Source organism: Camelus bactrianus, chromosome 19 (genome assembly GCF_048773025.1).
Source record: "Camelus bactrianus isolate YW-2024 breed Bactrian camel chromosome 19, ASM4877302v1, whole genome shotgun sequence".
In the NCBI taxonomy this organism is placed as follows: domain Eukaryota; kingdom Metazoa; phylum Chordata; class Mammalia; order Artiodactyla; family Camelidae; genus Camelus; species Camelus bactrianus.
Window position 1 is genome coordinate 38,047,911 of NC_133557.1, and position 27,045 is coordinate 38,074,955.

The window sequence follows — 27,045 nt, forward strand, 5'->3', positions numbered from 1 at the left end:
CAGCTGTGACTTGTCCCCGAGTGCCACCTACAAGATGCCCAAGGACTAGGGAGGCTGGGCTCAGAGGACAGCTGAGAATAGTCAGTTCTCCTGCTCTGCACCTGATGTATACTACTTCAGTTAACCCACTCTGCGAGGCAGGGTAATTACCTTCCTGCACCCATTACACAGATGAGAAAACTGAGGCTCAGTGAGGTTCAATAGCTCATCCAGGATGAGGTGGCGATGGGCAGAGCTGGAATTCACAGCCATGGCTGGCTGGTTCCAGAGGCAGTGGTCCTTTCCCGGCCTGGGGCTGCGGCTCCATCTAAGGTTTGGTTGGACTTTATTGTGGCACCCTTCGGCAGGACAGGGCGTTTTTGACTGGGAGGCATGTTTCAGTTAGATACTGCTGCACTGCAAACTGTCCCAAACATGAGTGACTTTTAATGGCTGTCCTTTATTCTTGTTCCCCCATCTGTGTGTCTGCTGAGGGTTGGCTGATCCACGCCGGGCTCAGCTGGGCAGCTTTGCATCAGCTGCAGGTCTGGCTGGCCTTGGGTCCTTCCTGCAGGGTGGGCTCAGGTCACCTGGGTTCATTCTGGGGCCCAGGCTGAAGGGGCGGCAGTTATCTAAGGGGGTAGCTCTTCTTTCCATGTTGACTAAGATACGAGAGGGTGAGCAGAAACAGAAGTGGCACCCTGCCATTTCAGCCTTGTACCATTGGCCAAAGCAAGCCCCTTGGCCAAGGGTGAATCAAGGGGCTGGGAGTGACTCTGCCTCTAGTCGTAGGGGGAGGTGGACTGCAAAAATCACAGGACAAAGGTGGGGAAGTACAGGGAGAAGCGAAGAACTGAAGCCAGTAAGTTTACCTCCAAGGAAGACAAGAATGAATAGAAGGGAATGAATGGAGGGTGGGGAGCGTTCCTAGTGTTTATGGGGAAGATTTTAGGGACAGGCATCATCCCCAGCGTTCCTCCATTTACACGACACGGGGAACAGCTACTCATGTCTTTAGTATCTGCGCCAGGGTTCTTCTATGGAGGGTCCTGAGTCTTGGGGGTCATCTCCTCCATTCTCTCATGACCTAGACGCCAACCTGGTTAAAGGGATGGATTTCAGCTACGTCGGAGGAGTGTGGAAATCGAGTGAGGAATAAAGCTCCTCCCCTCTTTCCCTAGAGCCAACCAGCTCCCGCCTTAGGCAGTAAGTGACTTCCGTATACCATAACTATTTCAGTAGAGAATCAGTCCAAGGGTGGGCTGTGGAGGAGCGAGCAGGGAAAGGATGTGGATAGTCAGAACCTGACCTCGCAGGAGATGGAGCCATTGAAGTCTTTGGACCAACCAGTTGGCTCACCTGGAGTCTCCTCTTTGGCTTCTCTTTGGGCAAGCTAGAGAAGCAGAGCTAAAGAGAGTTAAGTGGACCCCAATAGAAAGACCCCAGCCATATTATGAACTTAGGAAATGTAACACTCGTAAGGCACTCAGAGAAAAAATAATGAACCTAATTAATGACTGTGGTCTTGATTTTCATCGTCAACAAACATGCTTCTGAATTCAGAAGACTCTTTGCCCCTTTGGAGTTAGGTATGACCACGTGATTTGCTTTGACCGATGAAATGTGAACATATTTGCATGGCTTTGAAAGACAGTGTGTGATTTGTCGTGGCTCCTTCCCACAGCTGTGGTACTCATGGCAGCATGTATTGAAAGGGAATTGCCATCTACCTAAGTCTTGGAGTGACAATAGCAGAGTTCTCCTGATGACACAGACTGGACATGTAGCCTCAGAGAGACATCAACCTTTGTTGGCGACATCCCTGAAATCTGGGGGTGGGTTGTTACAGCAACATACACTGGCCTATTCCTCAACCAACAAAGAGAACTCAGGAATGACAAAGCTATGATTTTTAAAATAATGATACTAACAAAGATTGAAGATAAGCTCTTGAATATACAACTAGTACTAAATAACTGAGTGGTTATGCTTATGGGAAGAATGTATATGCTGTAGAAACCTTGACAAATTAAAACTAACAATAAAACCAATTAAAAATGAGAGGGAAGAAGTAAGAATGTTCATTTCTTTTTACTTTAATTTCTTTTTTTATAGGCGTTCATAACATGTAATATTGAAAAACAGAGTTTAAAACAAACCTAATGATACTAGTCTCTCTCTTACTGTTTTCCCCAGTGTCATTCTTCAAACTCAGAAGTAATTGACTCAGAACTGACTAGATCTAGTGATGATGAAGAAAATTCAGCGAAGCTCAGTGATTCTTTCTGTTCAGCTCCACATTTTTTTTCTTCTGTTAAAATTAAATTAAATCTTAACACTGTTGTCTTAGGTTGGGTTCTTCTAGAAGGGAACTAAGATGAAAATTTGAGTATTTCATCGTGTGTGTGAGTGGTCCCAGGAAATCCTGGTAAGGGAGTGGGAAGGTGAGACTGGGCGGGGAAGGCTGCAATGCCAGGGTGTTTTAAGAGCCAGGACCTCTCTCTATGGGGTGACTGGGCTCAGCCCCACTGGGGAGCCAGGGGAAACCGCCTCAGAGCTGCCCCACCCAAAGGGAGAGGACCCGGGGCATTTAGCCATCAACTTCTGTCCATGACCGAGGGCTTCCCCGTGCGGGAACTCCCTGGCACATCCTCCCTGCCCTGTGCTTCAGGCTGACCCCACTCCTGCAGCCAGAGACCCCTCCGGCCAAGGGAATTCAGGTGCTTGCAGGGAAGTTACTGGGCTCTCCTAGAACAGTGAGTGCCAACAGGATACGGGCTGGGCACTAGCAAACGCTTTAAGTGTGTAATGGATTCATCCCAAGTGAATTACGCTCAGTGAAAGAGCCAGTCTCAGAGAGCCACAGACTGTGTGACTCCATTTACACGGCTTTCTGGAAAAGCCAAAACTCTAAGGACAGAAAACAGATCACTGGCTGCCAAGGGCTGGGGAGGGGTGAGCGGATGATTACAGGGAGGCACCAGCGAGCTCCCTGGGGGATGTAAGTGCCCTTTATCTTGGTGGTGATGGTGGTTACAGGACAACGTATTTGCCAAAAGTCACAGAACCACGCACCTCAAAAGGCCAGATTTACCGTATGTGACTTACCTGTGATGCACTTAAACATGTTAAATACTAATTGCTATTTCGAGACAGTTTAATGCTCCTCCCCTGAGGACTTGGTTCTAAAAACAGGACCAGGCAAAGTGATGTTGTGTGAGTCAGAGACCAGGTCATGAAAGAGGGTGGCTTTGTGCCCTCTCACTCCCTCTTGGCCCCCCCACCCGCCACTCTGGGGGAAGCTAGATGCCACACCGGGACAGTCCTCCCTGCAGGAGGCCCAGGCAGAGAGCAGCTGAGGCCTCAGGCCACCAGCCACGTGACTGAGCCATCTTGGAAGTAAGTCCTCCAGCCCCAGCCAACCTGGCCCATAGTTTGTGACCTCCCAGGAGACCCCGAGACAGATCCACCCAGCTAAGTGGCTCTCAGTTCCTGACCCTCAGAGACTGAGTGAGATAAAATTATTGTTTTGTGTTAAGCGGCTACGTTTTGGGTTCATTTGCAGCAATAGATAACTTACATACTGACTTAAAATGTATTTCCCATTTTAATTAAGTAATTAATTTTTATTGAAGTATGGTTGATTTACAATGTTGTGTTAGTTTCTGGTGTACAGCGTAGTGATTCAGTTTATATATATATATATATATATATATATATATATATATATATATATATATATATATCTGAATATGTATATATATTCTCTCTCTATATATATATACACATTCTTTTTCATTATAGGCTATTACAAGTTACTGAATAGAGTTCCCTGTGCTCTCCAGTAGGACCTTGCTGCTTATCTGTTCTGCATATAGTAGTTTGTGTGAATTACCATTTTTAAATAAAATAATCCACCCCTTTATGTAAATGTATGCTAAGAGACGGCTGGCTTGACATTCGTGCAAGGTACAGCAGTTTCTGGGTGGTGGAATCTGGGGGCCGTTTTTCTTGTGTTTGGCCTTGATATTCTTGAGCTGCTTTTTAAAAAGACCGGGTATCATTAAAGTGAAAAACAAAAATAACGACTCGGAGCCGGTGTGGGTGCGCAGGCGGCATGTATGGGCGCCGCGGGAGCGGGGTCTACAGGAAGCAGGAGCACCACTCCTTCAGGCAGTTCGAGCTCTCCTGGGCCTCGTACTCGGTGGCGCCGCAGCAGCAAATGAGCCACTTCTGAAACTCGGCTTCGTTCTTGTGCATCAGAAGGAACTGTCCCAACAGGATGTAGGCCTGCGGAGGAACACGGGGGTAGGGGGGGCCGGACTCAGATCTGTGAGTCCGCGCTCGAGGACTCGGGAGAAAATCAAAGGAGGGGGGCTCGGGTCCGATTCGGAGACTGGCCCTTGGTGAGATGTAAAGTCGAGTTAAACGTCCATCTCTCCAGGTGGCTTTGGGGGCTGTCCAGCCGGGGATGAACCTGACCTTGTCCTTCTCAACTTTAATGGGGGCACACGCATCACTTGGGAATCCTGTTAAAAGGCAGCTTTGGACTCAGTAAGTCTAGGGTGAGGCCCGGGACTCTACATTTCTGATGCTGGTCCAGGAACAATATTTTGAGTAGCAAGAGCCTTGTGTCCCTCTGATGATCCCTTGGGTCCTGTGATCTAGTATTTCTCTCGGAGACGCACGCACACAGGAGTTAGAGCTGCTCCCACCCCACCACTTCCTTAATTGTTCCGGCGCAAAGTTTCCAACCCTTGGCACTATTACATCTGTGAGGATTCTGGGTTGGGGCCGGGGACTCCGGGGGACTCTGGGAGACTCCAGGGGACTTGGGGTGCACTGTTGGAAGTTTAGCAGCATTCCTGTCCTCTACGCACTTGATGCCAGTGGTACATCCCCCTCCCTTGAACTGGGACCGTCATAACCTCCTCCAGACATTGGCAGGTGTCCCCAGAGGACAGAATCTCCTCAACTGAGAACCACTGCACATGCGACCAGCAGGTGAAGGGCACCATAGCGTCAATTTGTTTTCGCAAACCAACTGTGTGACCACAGGCAACTCACTTAGCCTGAAGTGAGAACCTGCAGATTCCAGGCTTCAGTTTCTGCATCTTCCGAAGACAGGTGATCTGCTCTGCCCCACCCTGCAAACTGAATTGTGTGAACTCAACTGCAAGACCATTCAAAAAATGCAAATTCCTTTCTTTGTCCTGGAAGATGGAGCCCTGCAGGAGGAGCATGACAGGCAGGAAGCCAGCTGAACCCTGCCCCTCTTCCCCCTCCGAAGAGTCTCTCTGGGTGAAAAATTCACACAAAGGAAAGATTAAATTACCCCACGATTCAAAGTTCTATGGCATTCTCTGGTTTTCCGAATCCTTGTCCTGAGAGCTTTCTCATTCCTCTTGTGCTATTTTATCACTGTTACTGCTGAGGACCAAGGACCATGTGGAAAAAGAGATGTCTGAGGCCACAGACCCCTGGGCCACTGAATGGGAAAGCCTGTAGATTTAAGGTCATGGTCAATGCGCGTCTCCTGGGGCTGGTTCAGCGGCACTCCAGTCTAGAATGAATGAGAGCCAGTGTCCAGGCTGTGAGTCCTGGGCCCTCTCCAGGAAAACCCGCTGGCCTCTGTGTACTTTCAGTTACATAAAACCAAGCAAACTTCATCGTAACCAAAGGGAATGTATTTTTTAAAAAGCGAAATTAAATAAAAGCTGAATTCCAGTGGTAAAATATACCCAAGTGTTGGAGTTTGGGGTTTTAAAATTTTTAGTTGAGATCCAGCTGTTGAGAAGAAAACCAGCTTTCATGGTCATTTTAAACTTTTGCTTCAACTATCTTGTAAAAAGCAATGTAGTTGCTCAGAATGATTTGATTTTGCTTTATTGGTATCCTTGTCTTTTCAGTGGTGATTTTATTGAGATGTGTATTAATTCAGTGTTTTAAAAAATAGACATTTACTGAATGTTGATTGAGCCCGTTGGTGCAGTAGGTGTTGGTGGGGTGTGGTCTGTGGAACAGGATTGAGAAACAGAGCTTTGTCCCAGGGGAGGGAACATCGCTGATGATAATTACAATAGTAAATGGCACTTTTGAGCACTGACACGCTTTACTCCATCGGATTCTCGCGTGTGCCCCATCCCATTCTCCAGATGGAGTCACTAAGAGCCCAGGAGGTTAAGACCCGGGTTCTCCTCAGCCTCCTTCCCCAGCATCCCAGCCGTCTGCTGTCTGGCCTGGCACCTCTGCTATCCCAGCCACTGGCATTAGCCAGTCCAGTAATCAGAGCCTCCACGCGGAGCGGCTAGGATGGCAGGGAATGCGTGGCTTGTGGGACCAGAGGTGAAGTTTCCAGGAATGCTGCAGGCAGAAGGGCCTCAACTTGCTGTCTTGGGAGCCAAGTTGCAACTTGACGCTCCCTTCTACCCTTTCTCTCTGGGTTTACCCTCCAACTTCCAGCCGGTGGCAGGGAGGGAAAGTTAAACTGGAGTTGGGGGCTCCCGTCATGGCCCTGCTAGGGCCCCTCTGCATTTCTCCGCAGGCTCCAGAAAGCGAGCCCCTGATGGGGAGAAGAGGAACCACACTCTCCCTCCTCGGACCACAGCTCACAGCAACCTGGCTGCAGGGAGAGTGACGCAGAAGCCCTGGCAGACGTTTCCCTGTCCCACCGGCCTGGACAGAGGCCACCTCCAAGCCAGGGATGCTCATTCCTTCCTGGGGCAGCCTTTGCCCCCGTGGCAGGAGGTGGCCGAGGGAAGACTTCCCTTCAACGCCGAGTCCGAACAGGGAGCAGGTCTGGCCCGCCCTCCAGTTCGCCCTGCCCATTCCTAGCCAAACAGGAGCAGCATCTGAGTCCGCACCAGGCTTGGGGTCCCTCGGCTGTGACCCCGCCCCCACACAGACCCTGCGCTCGGAGAGTCCCCACAACTTGTTTTCAGGCTCTGCTGCCATCATCTTGTAATTCTTAATGAATTTGAACCAGGCGCCTCCCATCTTCATTTTGCACGGGGCCCCGCAAATTAGGTAGCTGGTCCTGGCTCCCATTAATTGAAACTTTCGGTCTTCACTAGGACACCTGGCCTTTCCAAACAGAGATACGTAGCCTCGGCCCCCTCGTTCTCAAGCTGCCACGTCCCCTCTGCAAGTTCCCAGCTCCTCCGCGCCCTCGGTGAACGCGCTTTGCAGCACCACGAGGCTTCCTCGTGTGATGAACATCTTTCTTTCTCCTCCTCTAACTGGATGCTGGCTCTTCAGCCTTCATGGCCTCCCGAGAGCCGATGACCACCTCGCAAATCCAGCATCTCTCAGTCGTTTCCAGCTTAAAACTCCTTGTTGGAAGGGTGAATGCTCAATCCAGTGCCCCTTCGTCTTTCTCCTCCCTGTCTCCCTAGAACATCCTTGTACTAAAAAATTATTTATTTATTTATTTTTAGATGTTCTTTTTAAAAAAGATATTAGATATTCTTTTTAGATTAAAAATTTGTGTGTGTTTTTATTTTTTTGGGAGGGGAGTAGTTAGGTTTTTATATATTTATTTTAATGGAGGTACTGGGGATTGAACCCAGGACCTTGTGCATGCTAAGCACGCACTCTACCACTGAGCTATACCTACCCCCACCCCAAATTATTTGTTTAACTGAAATTCAAACTCAACTGGGCATCCTATGTTTTATCTGGCAACCCTACACAGGGTAACCCCAAACTTATGTGGCTGACCCCTTGTAGGGCCCAGGCAGCAGGCAGAGGGGTCCAGTGCCCTACTGCCCATTCCAGAGCCTGTCTGCCCAGAATCAAATGTCATCTCTCTAACCTTGAGTTACTTGGAGCGAGTTACTTGGAGGCTTTCTTTGTGCCTGTTTCCTCTTCAGTAAAATAAAAGATGAAACAGTGTACCTTACAGGGTTTTTTGATGATTAAATAAAAGAAATATATGTAATGCACTTAGAACCATGCCTGAGATGGAGCAAACAGCGTGTGCTAGTTCTCTTAGGTGGGAGAGACTCGGGGAGCAGGTGGGCACCCAGAACATCGACCCCACTCTCATCTTCCAAGTGCCTTTCACGAGGAAGGTTTAGGCACATGGATGTGACTTTACAGGGTCTTCCAAGAACACTGAGCCAAACCGGATTCGGGGGGATGTTAAACTTCCTCCCAAGCTGTTGGAATAACTCCAGGGTTAGTCCCCCCACAGCACCGCGCTCGCCCGCTGAGCACTGCCCCATGACTCTGATCTACTGAGTGCCTGGAACTTCACTCCCCCGCGGGCGGGGTTTTCATAGAGAAGAAGTGCAAAGAACATAGGGCAATCCTTTGCCTCAGGGACGATATGGGAGGACACCAAAAGGAGCAGTACCTTTGACATAAGGCACAGAAAAAAACAATCAACTGATGCACGTAACAGCAAGGGGCGCACTGAACGCTCGGTAATTAGGCGGGGCGGGCGGGCAGGAGGCGGGCTTGCGTCCTGGAGCGGGTGGGCTGTGCGTGTGGCCTTGAAGGGGACAAAAGTCTACTTTGAGAGGAGCCTTGATTCCGCAGGGTGGTCCCCTCATGTGTTTGCGGTCCATGAAGAGTCTGTGGAGCATGGGGGTGGAGTTGGGGGACAAGAGGACATAAGGCAACCTTGAGCACCCTGGGCATGATGTAGTTTCCCTTTTCTGGTCATTCCTTTCACCTTGGCAGCCCTTCTGCCCTTAAATCTAGACCAGCGCCGACCGGGGGAAGTCTCATGTGAGCCAGCACATATGCAATCTCCAATTTTCTAGCCACCACAGCAAAAGGGGGAAAGAAACAGGTGAAATGAATTCTAATAATGTTTTTCTCCCGTATTTCTAAAATATTATTTCAACATGTAATCAATAAAAACTATTAATGAGATATTTTTCAATTTTGGGGGCAGATATTGAATCCTTAATGTGGCTGCGTGTATTTTATGTTTACAACACCTCGATTCAGATGTGAGCTCAACCAGTACAAGTGGCCCGTGGCACCGCACTGGACGGCCGAGGTCCAGGTCACCAGACTGCAGCTGATGGCTCCAGGGAAGGGCAGGCACAAAATCACCCAGAGAGCTGCATTTCTGACTTTTGAGACTTGGGTGAGTCCATAGCAGAATCAATAGTTCTGACAGTCATGGCTGAAACTGAGCCAGAGAACTGTTTGAGCCACGTACAGATCTCGGGGAAAGTACTGAGGGACATGGGGGTGGTCCCCTCCCAACACCCCCACACCTTCTGTTGAAGAAGAAATGGAAGTTTGACCTGTACGGGGCAGGAATGGAGGAGAAGAGAACTTGAGAGGGTGCCGCCACACCTGCCCCCCTTCAGGGCCGCAGCCCGAGGGAGGGGACAGTTGCCCTGATAAGTCCTGGCCTCCCCGGGCTCCAGCATCCTAGGGTCTTGGGAGCGGCTGAGTGAGGGGCACAGGCAAGCAGGGCTGAGGGCAGCTTTATGGGTCTGTGTCCTGGCAGGTCCTCAGAAAGGGTGCAGAAAGGGCCAGCACCCATGGGACAAGGCCGAGGAAGCTGTCACCAGCAGGAGTGGAACCTGAGGGGGTTCTGCTCACAGCCAAGAAACCCTGGAGACCCCCATCCTGGGGAGGGGGCTGCCACACCCCAGCAGAGGCCAGCCCGAGGCTGGAGAGGTGTCCCTCCCCACGCAGGCTCGGGCCTCCCACAGGCAGGGCACAGAACCCAGGAGCTCAGAGGGATGGTGGGACATGGAGCAGCTCTGCGGGATGTTTAGATGGTGGGTACGTGTTATTACGCACTTGTCCAAACCCACAGAAGGTGCTGCACCGAGAGTGAAGCCTTATATAAACCACAGGCCTGGGAGGTATCGTGTCAGTGTCGATTCTGCTGGAACAACAGACCATTCTGGGGGTGGGTGTTGATGGGGGAGGCTGTGTATGAGGGCTGGGGGGAGGTGGAACGTCTCTGTCCTTTCTGCTCAATTTTGCTGTGAACCTAAAACTGCTCTTAAAAATAGTCTATTAGAAACACTACAGTGATATTAGCTAGTGAAAAAAAAAAAAAAAAAGCACTCTAGGAGCCGGCATCTTATTTGCTACATCTGGGACCCGCCTGCCCCAGAGGCTCTTGCTGCTGGCCCTGCGCGCAGACCGGGCCTCACTCAGAAGCACCTGCTCAGCTTGTAGGTGCTACCTCGGGGTCTCCTGCTGGCTCCTCTTATAGGCCTGGCCAGGCTCCAGGCTGCAATACAGGGTCTCAGTACCAAATCTCGGTGGAAGCCCCCTCTCTGCTGGGGTAACCACCTGGCCCTGGTCTTTCTCTGTGGTTTGTGACGATATAACCCACGGCTGTTCTGGTCCTCACTCAGGACTTCTATCAAGGCACTGACTCCTCGGAGCCTCTCTCTCCTCATTGGTAAAGTAGAGATAGCGACTCTCATCTCATTTACAGGTGGGTGAGGGGCTCAACACAGAGGAGGAAGGCAAAATCCCCAGTGTCAGCGCCTGGAGTTAGTAGCTCTCAGAGCAAATAGGGCCTAGAAATGGAGTGCTGGTCACAGCCAGACAGGAGGTCGGGTCCACAGAGGAGCAGATCTCTGGGGACCTGGCCAGTTCCTTTTTCCTTAGAGCCCTGATGCTGTGTAGCAAGTTCTCAAATGCCTGAAAATTTCCCATTAGTTATTCATTCCTTTATCTTTAATATGCCTATCATCCTATGTACAGTCATTTAAAACACAGTTAAGTTGGAAAAGGCAAAACTATAGGGACAAAAACAAAAATTAGTAGTTGCCAGCAGCTGAGATGGGAAATATGAAAGGCAGTGGGAAACATTTTGGCATGATGGGATTGTTCTATGTCTTGATTGTGGTAGTGGCTACATGACTGCACACACTTGTCAAAACTTGCAGAACTGTGTGTTAAAAAGGTGAAATTTACTATTTGTAAATTAAAATATTTACTTAGCATGCAGGAGGTCCTGGGATCAATCCCCAGTATCTTCATTAAAATAAATAGGTAAACCTAATTACCCTCCCCCCAAACAAAACAAAAATTAAAAAAAAATTTTTTAAATAAGTATGGCTGAACAACAATAAAACCTCACAATTATGGAAATATTAAATCCATGGTGGTAGAAGCCAAAATAGTGGTTACTTCTGGGAGTGGGGGATGGCATCAGCCTGGAAGACACACAAGAGAACCTTTTGGAATTCTGGAGGTGTCTGATCACCGGATCCAGGTGGTGGGTCTGTGTGTGTGTGTGTCTGTGTGTGTGTGTGTGTGTGTGTGTATGTAAAAATTCATTGAGCTGAACCCTTCATATCAGTGTGGTTATGCTACACCACAATAGGAAAGTAAAAGGGACCATCATTTCCTCTGATAAGTAACTTTTAATTTAAAGTGTCTTCCCTAATCAGCCTTACCAGCTTTCCCACCTGCTTGGGAGTGGCCCTAGCTCCCTCACCTGGGAGGAAAGAATCAAATCTGTCTCGATCCAGCTTCCTGGTAATACCACCTATTGGATATTAAACGGTGGTAGATCGGGGTGATATTCAGAATATTTAACAACTGGCACAGAGCAGCGTGTCAACCAGAAAACCACCAGCCCTGTAGCTCAGATGCCCCTGGAAACAGCGGGGCCTGGGCCGATGCCAACCAGACTGGTGGGCAGCCGTGCACGCTGCAGTGCCCAGCCTCTGCCTGCCCTGCGGCACGGGCTGACTCTAAAAACTGAAGGGAATGATCGGTGACAGCTCTGCTGTTGGTGCTTCTCACCGCGTGAGCGCTGCCCGTGAATTTCCACTCACTCCCTGCCTTTGCTTCTCTTTGGGAACGTCTCCCCTTCTCTTCTAAGGTTCCCAGCAGCTTCATAACAGCACCACGAATACGAGTGCATAGAAGATAGTGTTCCAGTCCCATTGGCTGTCCGTGAGGCCATTCTTGGGCTGCTAGTGACAGCTTAGAACAACTCTCATCCTCTTACTCTGTGGTGTAGACCCCAGGCTGCTATTACTCCACCTGCCATTGCCAGGACAAGTGGGACCCCATGAGTCTCTCCATGGGGGTGGGGAGTGCACCCAAATCATCCATTCTGACAGCTCAGACCCAGACTTGGGCGGCAGGCTTACTTTGGTTGACCCCTGGGGGTTTGAGCACCAAGCGAATCGGGCATAGCCCAGCTGCTCTGAGTCAAAGTGGTTCAATTTGCCCATCGTCCACGGACCCTGGAGCCCGCCCAAGCACGCGGGCCAGGAGCGCTGCAGCACGTGGCGCCCTGCCAAGTGGCAGCTTTGCTCTCTGATGGCCACGTGTGGGGACATGTGGCAGCGGCTGCCATCTGGTAGGATTAGGGGAAGAGAGGCTTGAGAAAGAAGAAAAACGGCATTACCTTGTTGAAACCTTTGGTGACCAAATTGATTGCAAGCTCGTGGCTGACCCCGTCTACCCAGGCAACATCCTTTTCTCCGATGGGTTCAGAGAGGAAGGCTCTCAGTCTGGGAGACATGTGATCCATCTTCTGCAACAGCAGTGGGGAGGAACAGGGTTAGGAGGCGACCGCTGCTCACGGTGTGGATGGGCATCGGGGAGCTCAGTGCTGGCCTACCAGGGGGCTGGGGCCAACAGATGGGGGGCTTCCTGCTGCCAGCCAACATTGACTGGGGACTTTTAGATGCCGAGGGTAATGCTCTGCTCTGAGGGCCTTTCCATACCCATTGCCCCTGCATGGATTAAGACGTGTGTAGGATGGCCTCAGATGAATCCGAGAAATCCGCGTGAGATGGGTGTGCTTCATGTAAGAACTCTGCTGGGTTCCTTTCCAACATTCCAACTTTCCAAGCATTCTAACTGCTTAAAGAAACAGCCTGTGCCTCTTAGTTAACCTACCTTCTCTCTTAACCACCATCACTTTTTCTTTTTTCTTATTTTAGCCTTCATCACACTCGATACTCGTCAGTTGTGTGGTTGCAAGTAGCAGAAAACTCTTTAACTGGCTCAAAATATTAGAGAAGACATTCCAGAGCTCTAAAGTCCAAGAGCAAGGGGAGGGCGATGATACAGTCAGGGTTACAGATCCTTGTTTCTCATTCTTTCACCTTTTCCTCCTTGTGTTGGTTTCGGTCTGGGTTGGTTCCCCTCATGGTGGTGAAATGGCAGCTTATAACCCCCTCCCACCAAATCAGCCCCAAAAGAAGGAGAGAGAGTGTGTTTCTGAGAAGTTCCAAGCAGAGCCTCGTTGAGTCTTGAAGGTGTACATCACCAGTGTGAGCTGAGGGTCCGCCATGTGCCCAGCCCCAGTTAGCTTTCCCTAATCCACACAAGCTGTGATTCAAGCAGTTACCGGGATAAAATCAGGGTTATAATCCAGACGAGGGGAGGTGGGTGTGAAAGGTAAGCACAATGTGCCACTGTGGTCCTCCCCTTTGGCAGACCAACATTGGTCCGCTCTTATCCCATTACATAATCATCAGAAATATCCACACTTGGCTAAAATAGACTGGCTCCTCCCCCAAAGGGTGAACTCACCCCTCCCCCAAAGGGTGAAGCCCAATGATTCGTCCAGTTACTGGATTCAGATTCAAGTTCATGTCTTCTGGGAGATGCATCATACTCCCCACCGTGTCTAGAAGCAGCTACGCGGGGGATGGTAACCTAGGAACTAAATTCTGAAGCTCACTAGCATCAGTGTAGCCAGCCACGCTGGGAAAACCCAGGACATCTGCAGTAAGAATTTCCAGAAGGGGAAGTCTCCTTTTGGAGGAAGAAAAGATGGGAAACACATTCGGCTGCCATCGGTCAGTAGTGTGCACAATATTGAGGAAATATGGAGGATTCCTTGCCTGGGGGTGAAGCCAGTCCCTCAGTCAGACAAGATGGCGGTCCAGTTCTGGGTTTGGGGGGTCTCCCCGGTCCACTGCCTGGTTAACATCTGGGCGGGCTCGGGGTCAATGCCTTCCAAGGAGGGTCACTGTTTTAGCACCAGCTGCTTACAAGCTCTGGGCAGGGCAGTCTCAGGACCCTAGTTGGCCACTTTCTTTAGCATCTCAGCTCCCGTGAGAATGTACTGGGTTTCTTCTCTTCAAGTCCACGGGCTGGGGGTTCGAGTTGGAAATCTTTGCAGGTCTGTACCCTTGATCTGGCAACTGGCCTCTGTGCCTGGCCTGCCGCCCTGCTCCTCAGATCAGGGGCATCTTTCTACATCTCTCAGTGGGGAGGCACCTCAGATTTGCTCCTTACCCCACTGCATCTCAGCTGCAACTTCCAAATAAGGCTTTATCAACGTGACATCCTTAAGCCAAGATGCTCGGGAGAGACCTGGAAACTGGGGACAATGTTTTCTCGGGACCCCAATCTTTCCTCTGGCTAAGTCACCTGACTTGTCACCTGTGTTCTAACTTCAGCGGGATAAACCAGCTTTTCCAACCCAGCAAGTCCTGCTCAGGCCACAGAAATAAAGACTCTCTTAGCAAAGCTGTATTTTCATCCCTCTTCACCCTCCAAAGGGCTACCTTCCCCCCGAACGCATCCCCTAGGGTTTTGGTGAGGACGCAGAGGTAGCCAGCACCCCGATATTCCCTGTCAGATCGCAGAGGCTGTCTCCGTACATATAAGGTCTGCTTCACAGGGTAAAGCAGCCCCCCAATACCAGCCATTTTGCTAAGCGAGGGCACCGTCCTCCTGGTTTGGGTGAAGACCGCCTTGCTGCCCTCTGCATGGATGTCCCCCCTCAGCCAGCCCACACAGAGGTTTGCCCCTTGTTGCATCCCCTTGGTTTATGAAGCAAGCAACAGGAAGTCCGGTTCCAGCTGGCTCACCCAGAAGGAGGTTTATTAGCATTTGCCACCAAAAAGTTCAGAGGTGGGTCACAGGTGGTCTGATCAAGGCTCCAGCTTTAGATAAACAACAAGGTCCAACTGCCCAGCACAGGGAACTATATTCAATACCTTGTAATAGCCTATAATGAAAAAGCATATGAAAAGGAATATATATATGTGTATACACATATATAACTGAATCACTATGCTGTACACCGGAAATTAACACAACATTGTAAATTAACCATACTTCAAAAATAAAAGGGTTCCAGCTTGACTTCCCTGCACCTCTCTTGACTCTGCCTTCCTTCCTTTATCTGCTTGACCCTTAGCTTGTCTCCTTTGTGGAAACAGCCGGCCTGCACCAGGGCCTGGCGTCACTGTTGTAAGCCATGCCCCCTCCCCTGCTTCCCCCTAGAAGCTGCCAACATACGCCTTCTCCAGTCCAAACCATCATGTGCCAGGCCGAAGACATTAACTACGGTCCAGTGTACCTCTTCCCTCTGGTTCAGAGAGGGAGTTAGTGGCCTGCAAACACACGGGTTGCAGGGGTGGGAGTTGGGATGGGGCCCCAAATTGGGGTGGTGGTCCTGTGCCTGAGGGCAGGCACCGGGGGTGGCACACCGGGATATGGGGCAAGGTTAGGAGAGCAGCCCAGCGACTACCACACACGCCCCCTCCAAGAGAGGGTGAGGCCCCTGAGGGTCGCAGCTGCCTCCAAGTGGCCTTTGTCACCTATCTCTCCCCCAGTGCCCAGCGCGGCACCTGGCACATGGTAAACAGTCAACAACATAAGTGATAGAAGCTTCCATTGCTTTCAGACGCCTCCCTTTCACAGCACTGGCCCCCCTGCCTGTCCTCACACTCCCAACTCTCCTGCAGACCTTTCTGGAAAGTCCAGCTCCCCTCGTAAGACTTCCTGCCCCCAGGGAACACTTTGGATGAAACCAAATTCTCCAAGAAGTGATGGACCCCAAGGCACTGATTTTCAGATCTGGGGGCTCCTGAGGAAAGTGGTCTCTGTGTGTCGGCTGATTCTCGAAAGGGGACTTAAAGCAGGAGAGGCTGCCCGGCATCCCCTGACTCTGCGGGTCTCAGACGCACAGACATGTGAGCTGCGAATACATTACTACGTGGAGGGCTTCCATCTCTCTCGTCAGCAATTAAATATGCTGATCCCTCTTCACCTGTGAAAGCAGCGCCCATCACCTCATGGGACGATGAGGCGGGATGGTGGCCCAGCTCAGGGCCGGGCGGCAAGAAATCAGGGTTTCTGAGCAGGAGGAAGAGCCCGGGAGAGAGCTGGCGGGGTCACCGACTTTGCCGAGGGAAAATTCCACTCGCTATCCGCGCTGGCCATCTGTTAAGTTAAACATCTCTGCCTATTAAGAGTCCGTGGAAAGTACAACACTGTTATCCAGGCACCAGCAACACCAAAGACAGTGAATGATTAGCAACACCCTGTGTGTTTGCTTTTCTCAAACACCTGATCTCACTCTGATCCTTGAGACACTCTGGGGCGTCGGAGCAATCTTCCGCCTCCTGAGGACCCGCTGAAGAAAATGTCTTTGCATTCATGAGGATGCCTTTGTCTGCAACAGTGGTTCTCAACTGGGGGCGAACTGTCCCCCCTCAAACATTTGGCAGTGTGTCTGGAGACACAGCTGAGGGAGGGGGACGTGCTAACGGCACCTGAAGGGTAAAGGTCAGGGTTGCTGCTTAACCTCCTGTAATGCACACAGCTGCTCTTCCGCAACAAAGAGTTATCCTGCCCCAACGTCGATAGGGTCAAGGTTGAGGAACCCTGGGCTACAGGTAACAGAAAACCCTGACTCAGGGGGAGGGTATAGCTCAGTGGTAGAGCACGTGCTTAGCATGCATAAGGTCCTGGGTTAAATCCCCAGTAGCACCATTAAAAAAAAAAAAAAAAAAAGAAAGAAAGAAGGAATGAAAGAAAGAAAAAGAAAATCCTGACTCAAATGGTCTTAAACAATAAATACATTTCTAATCTCACACAACCAGAAATTCATCAGTGAGATGGACCCAAGATCTTGTCAGTCAGTGCTTCTGCTTTTCAAGGACCAGGCCAGCTGCCCCCCAGGTCCCAAGGTGCCTACAGAATTTTCTCAGGTACCATCCTGACATGAGACCTTCCAAAGGAAGCAAAGGCCATTTCTGCTTGGGTGTCCCCAGAACCTCTTCAGCAGAACTTCCCTACGTGTCATTGGCCAGAGCCAGGTCACACACCAAGCCCTAAACAAGTCACTGGTCAGGGGGCTGGGACCACGTCGGGGTGTGGACAAGGTCAGCCTCCCAGCATAAGGCTGCGTGGAGAACACTGGGTTCTCTAGGATGTGGGAAGACAGGAGGCGGGTGCTGGGTAGGCGAATGAGCTTGTCTGCTCCATCTTCTGAACCCTGGTCTGATACTCAGTCCATCACAATCAGCACCTCTCAAAGGCTAACATACATGCCGACCCCCTGGTGGAGAGGTCTAGTCAAAAAATGCATGTTGGATTGCGGCAGGTGTGGGATGGACCCGAGACGCTCTACTTCTAACAAGTTCCTGGAAGACGTCGATGCTGCTGGCCCACAAGTCACATTTTGAGTAGCAAGGCATGACGTGATGCCACTAAATCTTTTTATGTTATTTTGTATTTAATCGTGGTAAAATACATAGCATAAAATGTACTGTCTTAACCATTTTTAAGTGGATAGTTCAGTAGTGTTACATGTTTTCCCACTGTTGGGCAACCCACCTGCAGAAGTCTTTCCAACTTGCAGAAGTGAAACTCTTAAACCCATTGAGCAGCAACTACTCACCCGCACATCCCCACAGCTCCTGGCAACCCCCGTTCTGCTCTGTGTCTCTATGAACGTGACTGCTCTGGGAACCTCCTGAAGTGGAATCATACAGTATTTGTCCTTTTGCGACTGGCTTCTTTCACTTAGCATAATGTCCCCCAGGTTCAACCATGTTGTGTCATGTTCTTCCATTTTAAGGAAGCTCACCTTGTATGTGTGTATCACATCTTGTTTAGCCATTCATCCATCGATGGGCACTTGGCTTGTTTCCACCTTTCGGCTGTTGCGAATTATGCTGCTATGAATATGGGTGTACAAGTATCTCTTCAAGGTCCTGCTTTTAGTTCTTTGGGGTATATGGAATATATACCAGGAGAGGGATTGTTGGATCATATGGTAATTCTATGTTTAATCTTTTGTGGAACCACCATACTATTTCCCACAATGGCTGTACCAATGCCATTTATTCTTTTTTTCCCTGATTCTAGTTTTACTTATTTCATTATGGTTCATTACAAAATATTGAATACAGTTCCCTGTGCTATACAGTAAGACCATGTTGTTTATCTATTTTATATACAGTAGCATGTATATGTTAATCCCAAACTCCTAATTTACCCCTCCCCATCCTCTTTCCCCTTTGGTAACCTTAAGTTTGTTTTCCATGTCTGTGAGTCAGTTTCTGTTTCATAAATCAGTTCATTTCCACCATATTTTAGATTTCACATATGAGTGATATCATATGGTATTTGTCTTTCTCTTTCTGACTTCACTTAGGGTGATAATTTCTACATCCATTCATGTTGCTGCAAATGGCATTGTTTCATTCCTTTTTATGGCTGAGTAGTATTCCATTATATATATATATATATATACCACAACTTCTTTATCCAGTCATCTGTCGATGGACATTTAGGTTGTTTCCATGTCTTGGCTACTATAAATAGTGCTGCTGTGAACATTGGGGTGCATGTATCTTTTCAAATTATGCCCAGGAGTGGGATTGCTGGATCACATGTCAATGCCATTTATTCTTGAACTTGGCAGCACATTAGACCCACATTGGGAGATTTACAAATTACTGATGCTTGGGTCCCTCCTCTAGTGTTTGATTTAATTAGCATGAAGCATAGCCTGGCACAAGCCCACCAACTCACAGGCAGTGCCTACACCCCCACCCCAGTCGCCAGTCACCAGGTCCTCATCGGCCATCAGTGGGAAGATTTGACTATGACTCTGACAGCTTTGAAGTCAGAGAACTTCAGAGCAGGCAGACCTCAATAACAGCCTATCTCCCCTTTTTCAAAAATTAGAAAAAGAAAAGCAATCTTTTACTTCAAAGGAAATTTTACCTGGGATCCCTTTATATAAAATTGATCAAAGCAGAATGACTCTGTTGACTTGGGAACGAGGTGAAAATACCAACCCCCGCCTCAAACATGGAGCCGCCGCCTGGTCCCCGCTGCTTTCCTTGCCCCTCTCTGATCTAGCCTAAACCCCTCATTTCACTCAAAAGAAAACGGAGGCCCAAGAATTTACGGGACCTGCTCAAGACCATGCACGGAGCAGAGCATGGATGGCCCTGCTCCCCAGACCGGCGTTCCCTTCTAAGGCAGCGGAGTTTCTGGGGAGGGCTCAGGGCAGGGGGGTGGGAGGGTGCAGCACGGTGAGATTAAGCACCCCACCGCCATCTGAGAGAACTGCTGCCAAAGACTCCTGTGTTCCTGAGCGTGCTTATCAATTACTGTATTTTGAACCTCAAAGTACAGTTTGGGGAGGGACATACTGGCAGGAAATGACCTCAGTCAAGTCTGGTTTTAGATACTTAGAGAAGCCACCTGTTTAAATAAGGAATAAAAGAGTCCATGGAATTTAATCATGATTCCCAAAGGAATGACCTTCTAGTTGCAACTGTTTGACATCATTTAAAGATCATTTAAGAAATCTGAGCAATAGGTCTTTGTCAGGAAGTGATCACAGATCCGCCCCACAGAGAAATGGGGTTGTAGTGGGGGGCGCTGATGCTCTACAGGTGGGTATGTGGGGCTTGGGATTCAGTGTCCAGTGGGGACACATGCATAAATTCAAAAGATGACATTGCTCAACAACCATTCGCTAGAAGCAAAGTCATTATCCTCTGAAAAAGTGACCCCGATGACGAAGAAACTGATGTGGTGATATACATAAATATAATTGGAATACTGTTGCTTTCCTGAAATGTGAATGGAAAAGTGATATATTCCTAAATATATTATTTGATATAATATGTAACTTTAAATGTGTGTAATTAAATTATGGAATCAAATGGTGTAAGTAGACCTTTTATCTATATCTCTAAAAGTTTATATATTCAAACTGCCCAAAAACATTTTGAGTAAATGAGTAAATTATCTTAATTTCATGCTTGCTTTCGGTTTGGGTGTACACGGTATTGCCCTCCCCAGGGGACTGCGAGCATAATATGTAAGATTCATGTCTTGCCCTCACCCTTTATTGAGGGTGGCAGCAAAGGGTCCGGGGGGACCATTCTGCTTACATCTTGTTCTATAAAATGTTCCACACGATCAACCATTTGAAGTTTCATGTGAAGAAAAACCTGTACCTTTCAAAATTGGTGTATCTCTACCTTTATGACAGAAAGAATTTATAAGTGTCATATTTCCCTTTTTGCTCAGCCTACCAGGAGTCTCTGAGCTAACCAGGATGGAAATTAGCATTGGTTAAACCTCCTTCCCTTTGTAGTCATCATGTTTGCTGCTTTTGCTCGGTGTCTTTATTTTCTCTTTCTACCTTTATTTTACAACTTGAATTCAGGTGTTCAAAGGGCTCATACCCTTTATTAAAAGCTGCCCAGAGGCTGAAAGTTATGGAGAATATAAATAGTTCCTAAACTAAGCAGATGTGTGGGAAAACTCAGGATCCACCCCTGTATCCTCAAAACAGAGCAGCCTGGTAGCCCTGAGGGAAGGAGGAGAATGAGGGTGAGAATGATCTCGGGGCTGGCGTGGGACACTCCTCCCCCTCTCAGGACACATCTTGGTGCTCCTGTGAAGGTCTTTCTCGGTGAGAATTGCTCAGCTGCTGCTGGCCATCTTTGCCACCCCTCATGGGGAGCCCACCTGAGGAGCCAGCCACACGGAGCAAAGCGGATCTGAGAGAAGGCAGGCCTAGGGATACAGATGGGCAGAGGACGTGCCCAAGCTAGGGAGTCAGAAATAAGAGGGTGGGATATGTGCCCCTTCTCTTACAAGCTGGGAGACCTTGAGAGGATTCCTAAACCAAAGACACAGTTTTCTCATCTGTAAACTGGGGGTGATGAGTGTCCCACTGGATAGTTGTTCAGATCAGATGAGTTAACAGAAGGTCGCTGCGTTGTGCGCTGTCTGGAGCAGAGTAAGATCCACTATCAGGGAGCTGATTCATCGGGGTTTTATTTAATCATTACTTCTTAAATCAAGCAATTCTCTGTGAGTAGGAGATCACGTTGATCTCTGTTGCTTCTAACACTATTGTCTTTTAAAACACGAGCTTGCTGCATCCTTCGTATACCATGGAAAGACCCTTTAGCATCCAGCCCTGCAGACACATCTGTTGTCTACCCCTGCTCAGCACTTGCTCCCTCTGCTTCCGGGACCATCACCTCTACTTCCCTTTGGGGACCACTCTTCCCCAAACCTCAATCTCTGCCTTCCCAACACCTTGGCACCAGGGGGCAATTATATTCAGCCCTGGGCAATGAAGCTAGCATATCACTATGGCCAGTGATTGATTCAGAAGTGGGTGCATTAATTACCTAGCCCAGGCCAAGCCTGGGACTTCTGTTAGAATTGCTGGTTAAAAATGCCATCTTTCTCTGCAAGGACTACTCAGCTGATAGAATGTGAAAGCAGAACTGATAGTAACCATCTTTGCCATCACCTGCACCTGACAGCCTGCCTGAGACAGAAGCCAACATGTAGAAAAGCCAGATCTGAGATAAGAAAAGAGAGAGGTTCCCCAATAATCATTCACAGGCCTGGATCTAACCATGCCTGAAGGCGTCTCCTCCTAGACTTCTCAATTACATCAGGCAATATTTTCTACTTTTGTTTAATTCAATTTAAGTTGAGATGGTGTTCTTTGTAACAAAGAGTCCCAACTAATACACCCCCAATGTCATCCATTCACTCACTCATTCAAGAAGTGTTTATGGTGCACCTACTGTGTGCTAAGTACCATCTTAGGCAGAAAAGCATCTTCATTCTGCCCAGAGACCTGGGACAGGATCAGTCCCAGGGCTTAGGCATCAAGGATGGAAAAATCATTTTCAATGACCATTAATGTTCATCATTCAGAAATAAAGGATATATTTGCCTTCTTGGCCCTTGACTCCAAGTCTACAATGGCAAACAAGATCTTTGGTGGCTGTCTTACACATGATCTTTTAATTATAGGTTTTTTCTAGGTGGATCTACAAGTGATGAACATGCAAATAAATTCAATGATTCCTCAGATCTTTACTGAGCACCATCTGTATGCAAGGCCTTGAGTTAAGTCTGTGGACCATAGGACAAGGCCTTCTGCAGGTGCCTTACGCAGAGAAAACTGGCCCATTGGAAGGTATAATACACAGGGTGAACTCAGCTATAAGGGAGAACTTTCCCAGAGGCAAGAAGTCACCTCTTCAGGGAACTGGAAAGGAGAGGGAAGGTTGATTTCATGGATTCCAGACTTCATTCAAAAGGCAGTCTAGGTCTGAAGGCCACACCTAGACCCTTGCTTGGGTGTGCTGGATTGGGGGTCGAAGACCTGAATCTAATCTCAGCTCTTGACCGTGCCCAGGGTGACCCTGGGCACGTGACTTTGGTTTCATATTTATAAAATCAGAATGTTGGGGTAGCTGGAACTCATCATTCTGGTCCCTTCCAATATCTTGTGTCTCTGTTGATTTACAGTCTTTAGATGATACAAAATTCACACAGGTCCACAATCCCTATTCTGCCATTTTCAAATCCAAAAAGCTCTGGAAACCAAAAGATTTTGATAATTCTTTGGCAACAAAACCTCTTCTGAACTGACAGGAGGCTATTAATAGTCTTTATTATCTCACTTAGTGTGCATATTTATACATTTTGCCACAGGAATATTAATGGCTTTATTTATAGGAACCAGACTCCACTGGAAATGGTCTGGGATACACAGATGAGGTACCAGATTGCTTTTCCAAAATTCAAAAATTCTGAATTCCCCCAAAACTTGTGGCCCCAGCAGTTTCGAGCAAGGTTTTCTAGACCTGTGCTAAGATCGCTGCCTACAGTGATCCCCTGAAGAAGCCACCTGTCCCCAGCTCGTCCAGACTTCACCTCTCTCATCCGATGAGTCTGACTCCCAAACACCTCTCCCTAAATATAACTTCCCCTTTCTCTAAAATCCTGTCTCTGCTGGATATCTTTTGTCTAAATAGTGGTTCTGAGGGGACTATTCCTTGTTGCATCTTTTCTTCATGAAAATATTTTCTCTTTTTGGGGCCCGTTCTCTGCAAAGGATCCAGGGCTGATCTAATAAATAACACATCATCTAAGGAACGGATGAGTATATTAGTTACCCTCCACGGACAAGACACCTGCTTATGTAACAGATTTCCTTCTCACTTTACTTTTATTTTTAACTGTGACAAGAATATACATAACATAAAATTTACCACCTTGGTCAGTTTGGGAGTGGACAGTTCAGTGGTGTTAAGTATATTCACGGTTTTGGCAACCATCCCCAGAACTTTTCCACATTCAATAAACAGCGGCTCCCCCAGGCCCTGGTAACCACCATGCTACTTCCTGTCTCTAATTTGACTGCTCTAGTCCCCCCACGTAAGTGGTATCAGACACTACTTGTCTTTTTGTGACTGGCTTATTTCACTCAGCATAATGTCCTTAAGGCACATCCAGGTTGTGACGTGTGTTAGAATCTTAAGGCTGAGCAGTATTCCACTGTATGTACAGACCACATTTTTTATCATCATTCATCCACTGATGGCCATTTGGGTTGCTTCCACCTTTTAGCTGCCTTGGGTAACTCTGCTATGCACATGGGTGTACTGTAACAGATATATATTTTAACTTCTTGATTTCCACCTCACTATGGGTAGGGCTTTTTGATTCCTCCTCTCTCTGCCGTGACAGCCCCAGAGAGAAGGGGAAAACAATGTCGTCTTGGGAAGGAGGAGGAATTTCCCCAGAAGAAAGAAAGATGGGAGAGCCTACCTCTTCTGCCCCACGGATTCTAAAAAGAAGAATGAGAAAGGTCACCCCATTACCCACCAGAGGGAACATGATTTTTGGGAAGCAGGTAATAGGGGCTGGGGGCTCCCTCTCTGGGACAAAAATCCCAAAGTGGGCAGACACGTTAGATTCCAGAGGGAAAGTTCTGGCACACTGGCTGGGCCGTGGGAATGATGCATTGCTTGCCTGGCCTTACCAGGAGATGACAAGAACAGGCTGTTCTCAGGTGTCTCGGGCAGGGGTGTGGCAGCCATGAACAGTGCTGAGCGCCGGGCAGGAGATGCTCTAGGGGTAATGGGTGAGCTGGAGCCAGGAGTCAGGATGAAGAGGTTCCAGGATTGGGGACCATACAAGCACGGCAAATGACCAAACCATGGACTCCAGGACTGGGGGTCAAAATGTCCCTTAAAGACCAGAAGGGGCTAGTCACCCCTGGAGACTGGGGCAGCCACAGACACAAGGATCAGGCCGTTGTCCTGTAGACATCATGAGCCCTCAAAGCCCCGATCCTCCACTGCCATAAAGACGCATCGGCATCATTCCCCAGCCCCACAGCCACAGAATTCCTTAGGGAGGCTGGGGAGGGGGAGAGAGGCCACTAAGGAGACCGTCTCCCAAAAGAGACTCTTTAAAGTGGCCTGATAGCTGACTACTCACACTGAAAGGACACAGTGTGAAACTGATAGGCGCATAGTAGGGCGGTTGGTGCCACGCCCGGACCCCCTGGACCAGCTGGGGCGCCTACCTCCCAGCTGTGAAGAGCTCTGCCACCAATACACACAGCGGCAGCTCTCCGGGCAGTGCTGGATCTGCCATGGAAGCAGCCGCCCCTGGACACGCCTGGGAGGCTGAAGGCAGCAGTGAGCCCTGACACTGAGGAGGAAAGCCTGGCCCCCTTGTCTCTGGGCAGGACCAACTTTGTGGCACCGTTCCCGCTCCTGTGCTGCTGTGAGAGCACGCGGAAGCATCTCCCAGCAGGCAGCAGCCTTGCTCACCCCTCCCTGTCCCTGGGCCGTGCACACCTGCATCCTGGTCTCAGATCTGCTTCCCGGAACTGACTTGAGACATAATCACACGCTGCCAACCAGCCTGCGTTTGCCTGGACCCCGCCGCGTACGAAGAAGTGCATTTTCTTTGCACGTCTAGGTGTAGCGCGAGTGGATCTGTGACCGACTCCACTGTACGGTTCATAGTATCTTACGCTACATGGTAAATGACTCTAATGAGGCCCTGAAAGGTGCTCCCCGCCAACCCCAGATGCAATGAGTGGGGGCAGGTGACCCTTCTCCCCTCCTCTTGGCCTGCAGGGCTGATGGGGTGGTTGCTGGGCTGGGTTCTAACCCAAACCTCCAATGAGGGTTTGTTCCTCCAGACTAGGGTGGCCAGGTTTAGGAAAGAGAAATACAAGATGCCCAGTTAAATTTGAATTTCAGATAAACAAATAACTTATTAGTATAAGTGTGGAAACAAATAAATAACTTACTAGTATGTGAAGAAGTTTGAATTGCCGATAAACTACGAGTAACCTCTTCAGAATAGGTATGTGTTGTGAAATACTCGGGTCACACTTATCCTAATTAGTTATTCATTTGTTTAGCTGCAATTCAAATTTAGCCAGGCATCCTGCGTCCCTGCCCCCAGCCTTCTCTTCCCCTCTGACTCAGCAGGAGCCCCTGGATCTGCCCATGCGCTGGACCCTGGACTGCCGGGTGAGCTGCAGGGTCAGAAATTCTTCCCGTTGGGATTTCGCTCCTGGCCTGGCCTCTTTCAGGCCAGCCACTGCCTCCCCTTCTGGATCTGAAAGCCACAGACCCGCGAAGCTAGAGGGGAAACAGCCGGACGACACACAGCTAGGGAGATCACTGCAGTAGGACCACACATCGCTCAGAAGATCGGACGCAAACACTAGGTGGGATGTCAGCATGTCCAGCTCACCTGGAGAGACGTAGGTGCCAGCCGGCCTCACCCGGAGCAGGACGCGTGCCGTGGGTGGTTGGGGGAGCAGAACCACGGGCCTCCCGTTTGCTGAGCACCTACCACCTGCTGCCTCTCTGCGGCCAACGTCATACTTAACCCTCTGAATTAACTTGGCAGCACTGGAGACTTGTTCCCATTTTGAGAGATGGGGAAACTGAGGCCCAGAGAGGCAAAGAGAGTCACATAGCTAGTAAAGGGCAGGGATAGGATGTGAGCTGAGGTCTGCGTTGGCTGCAAAGCCCACGTGCTTTCTGCCCCAAGATGGAAAATTGAGGAATCAGAACCACAAGGGCAGTTTTCACAGCCTAGCCATCCCTGCCCCGCCCACATCCCCTCGGGGCTCTCGGTTCCCACCACAAGCATCTGCAGGTGGATAGATACCCCAAGTGCAGCTCTGACAGACGGCCCAAGGCCTTGACGGCTCTGAACACAGCACCACCCTCCCCGCCCAGCCTCGCTTCCTCACTCCCCTACCTGTGTGACCCGGACCCCCTCTTAAATTACTTCTTGCACTTAAATCAGATTCCCGGGTCGGTGACTGGGAAATCCAGGCTGAGAGCGTGGCGGGTGCAGATGCAGGCACCCAGGCCCCGTGGGAAGCGCTTCTCGTGCATTATCTAGGCCCTGTGATATCCCCATTTTACAGATAAGACACATGAGCTGGCCAAGGGCATGGCCAGGCCTCAGACCTGGGTGTGCTCAGACTAATATCTGTGTTCCCAAACACTGAGTCACCAAGAAAGGCTTCTGCTGGATTTCTGGGCAGTCATTTTCTCTCCCTCCAGCTCGGGACTGAAGTCCTCTGCTCGGGTGCGAACACAAGCGAGGCTGCTACAGTCGGGCCGTGGACCAGCGAGGTGCCACCGTGTTGTCTAGGTGGAAGCGTGTCTGAAGCCGTATATTCATCCCATTCTGAGATAAGCAAGGCCCTTATGGATGTGTCTTCTACTTGCTCTTTGGCGAGATTCCAAAATTCGAGTCCAACTTCTAGTCCAGGACTCAGCTCTCCTTTACCCCGGCCCTTGTCTGCTGGTCCTCAGCACAGCAGCTCCAGTGCCTCCCAAGGCCCCTCCAGTTCCACGTGTCTGGCAGCGAGGGTATGTGTCTATGCATCCGTGACTCTCAGTTCGGAAATCAGCCCTAAGTGAGTTGCTCAATCTTCCCAAATGCAAAGTCCTCCTTCAGACGCCCAGTCTTGCTGGCTCTGGCTTCAGAGAGGAGGTCTCGGCCAGAGAGTTCTGTTCT

General features: G+C 49.4%; 1 protein-coding gene across 1 annotated transcript; it reads right to left on the minus strand.

Annotated features, from left to right (window-relative positions):
* Nucleotides 1-3,701: 3,701 nt before the first annotated feature.
* Nucleotides 3,702-27,045, minus strand: BANF2 (BANF family member 2). Its single transcript, XM_010972902.3, has 3 exons — nucleotides 25,759-27,045; nucleotides 12,338-12,466; nucleotides 3,702-4,269 (listed from the first exon to the last, which is right to left on the minus strand). Exons 2-3 carry the CDS (start codon nucleotides 12,461-12,463, stop codon nucleotides 4,123-4,125), a joined length of 273 nt encoding a protein of 90 aa, XP_010971204.1. The 5' UTR covers nucleotides 12,464-12,466; nucleotides 25,759-27,045; the 3' UTR covers nucleotides 3,702-4,122.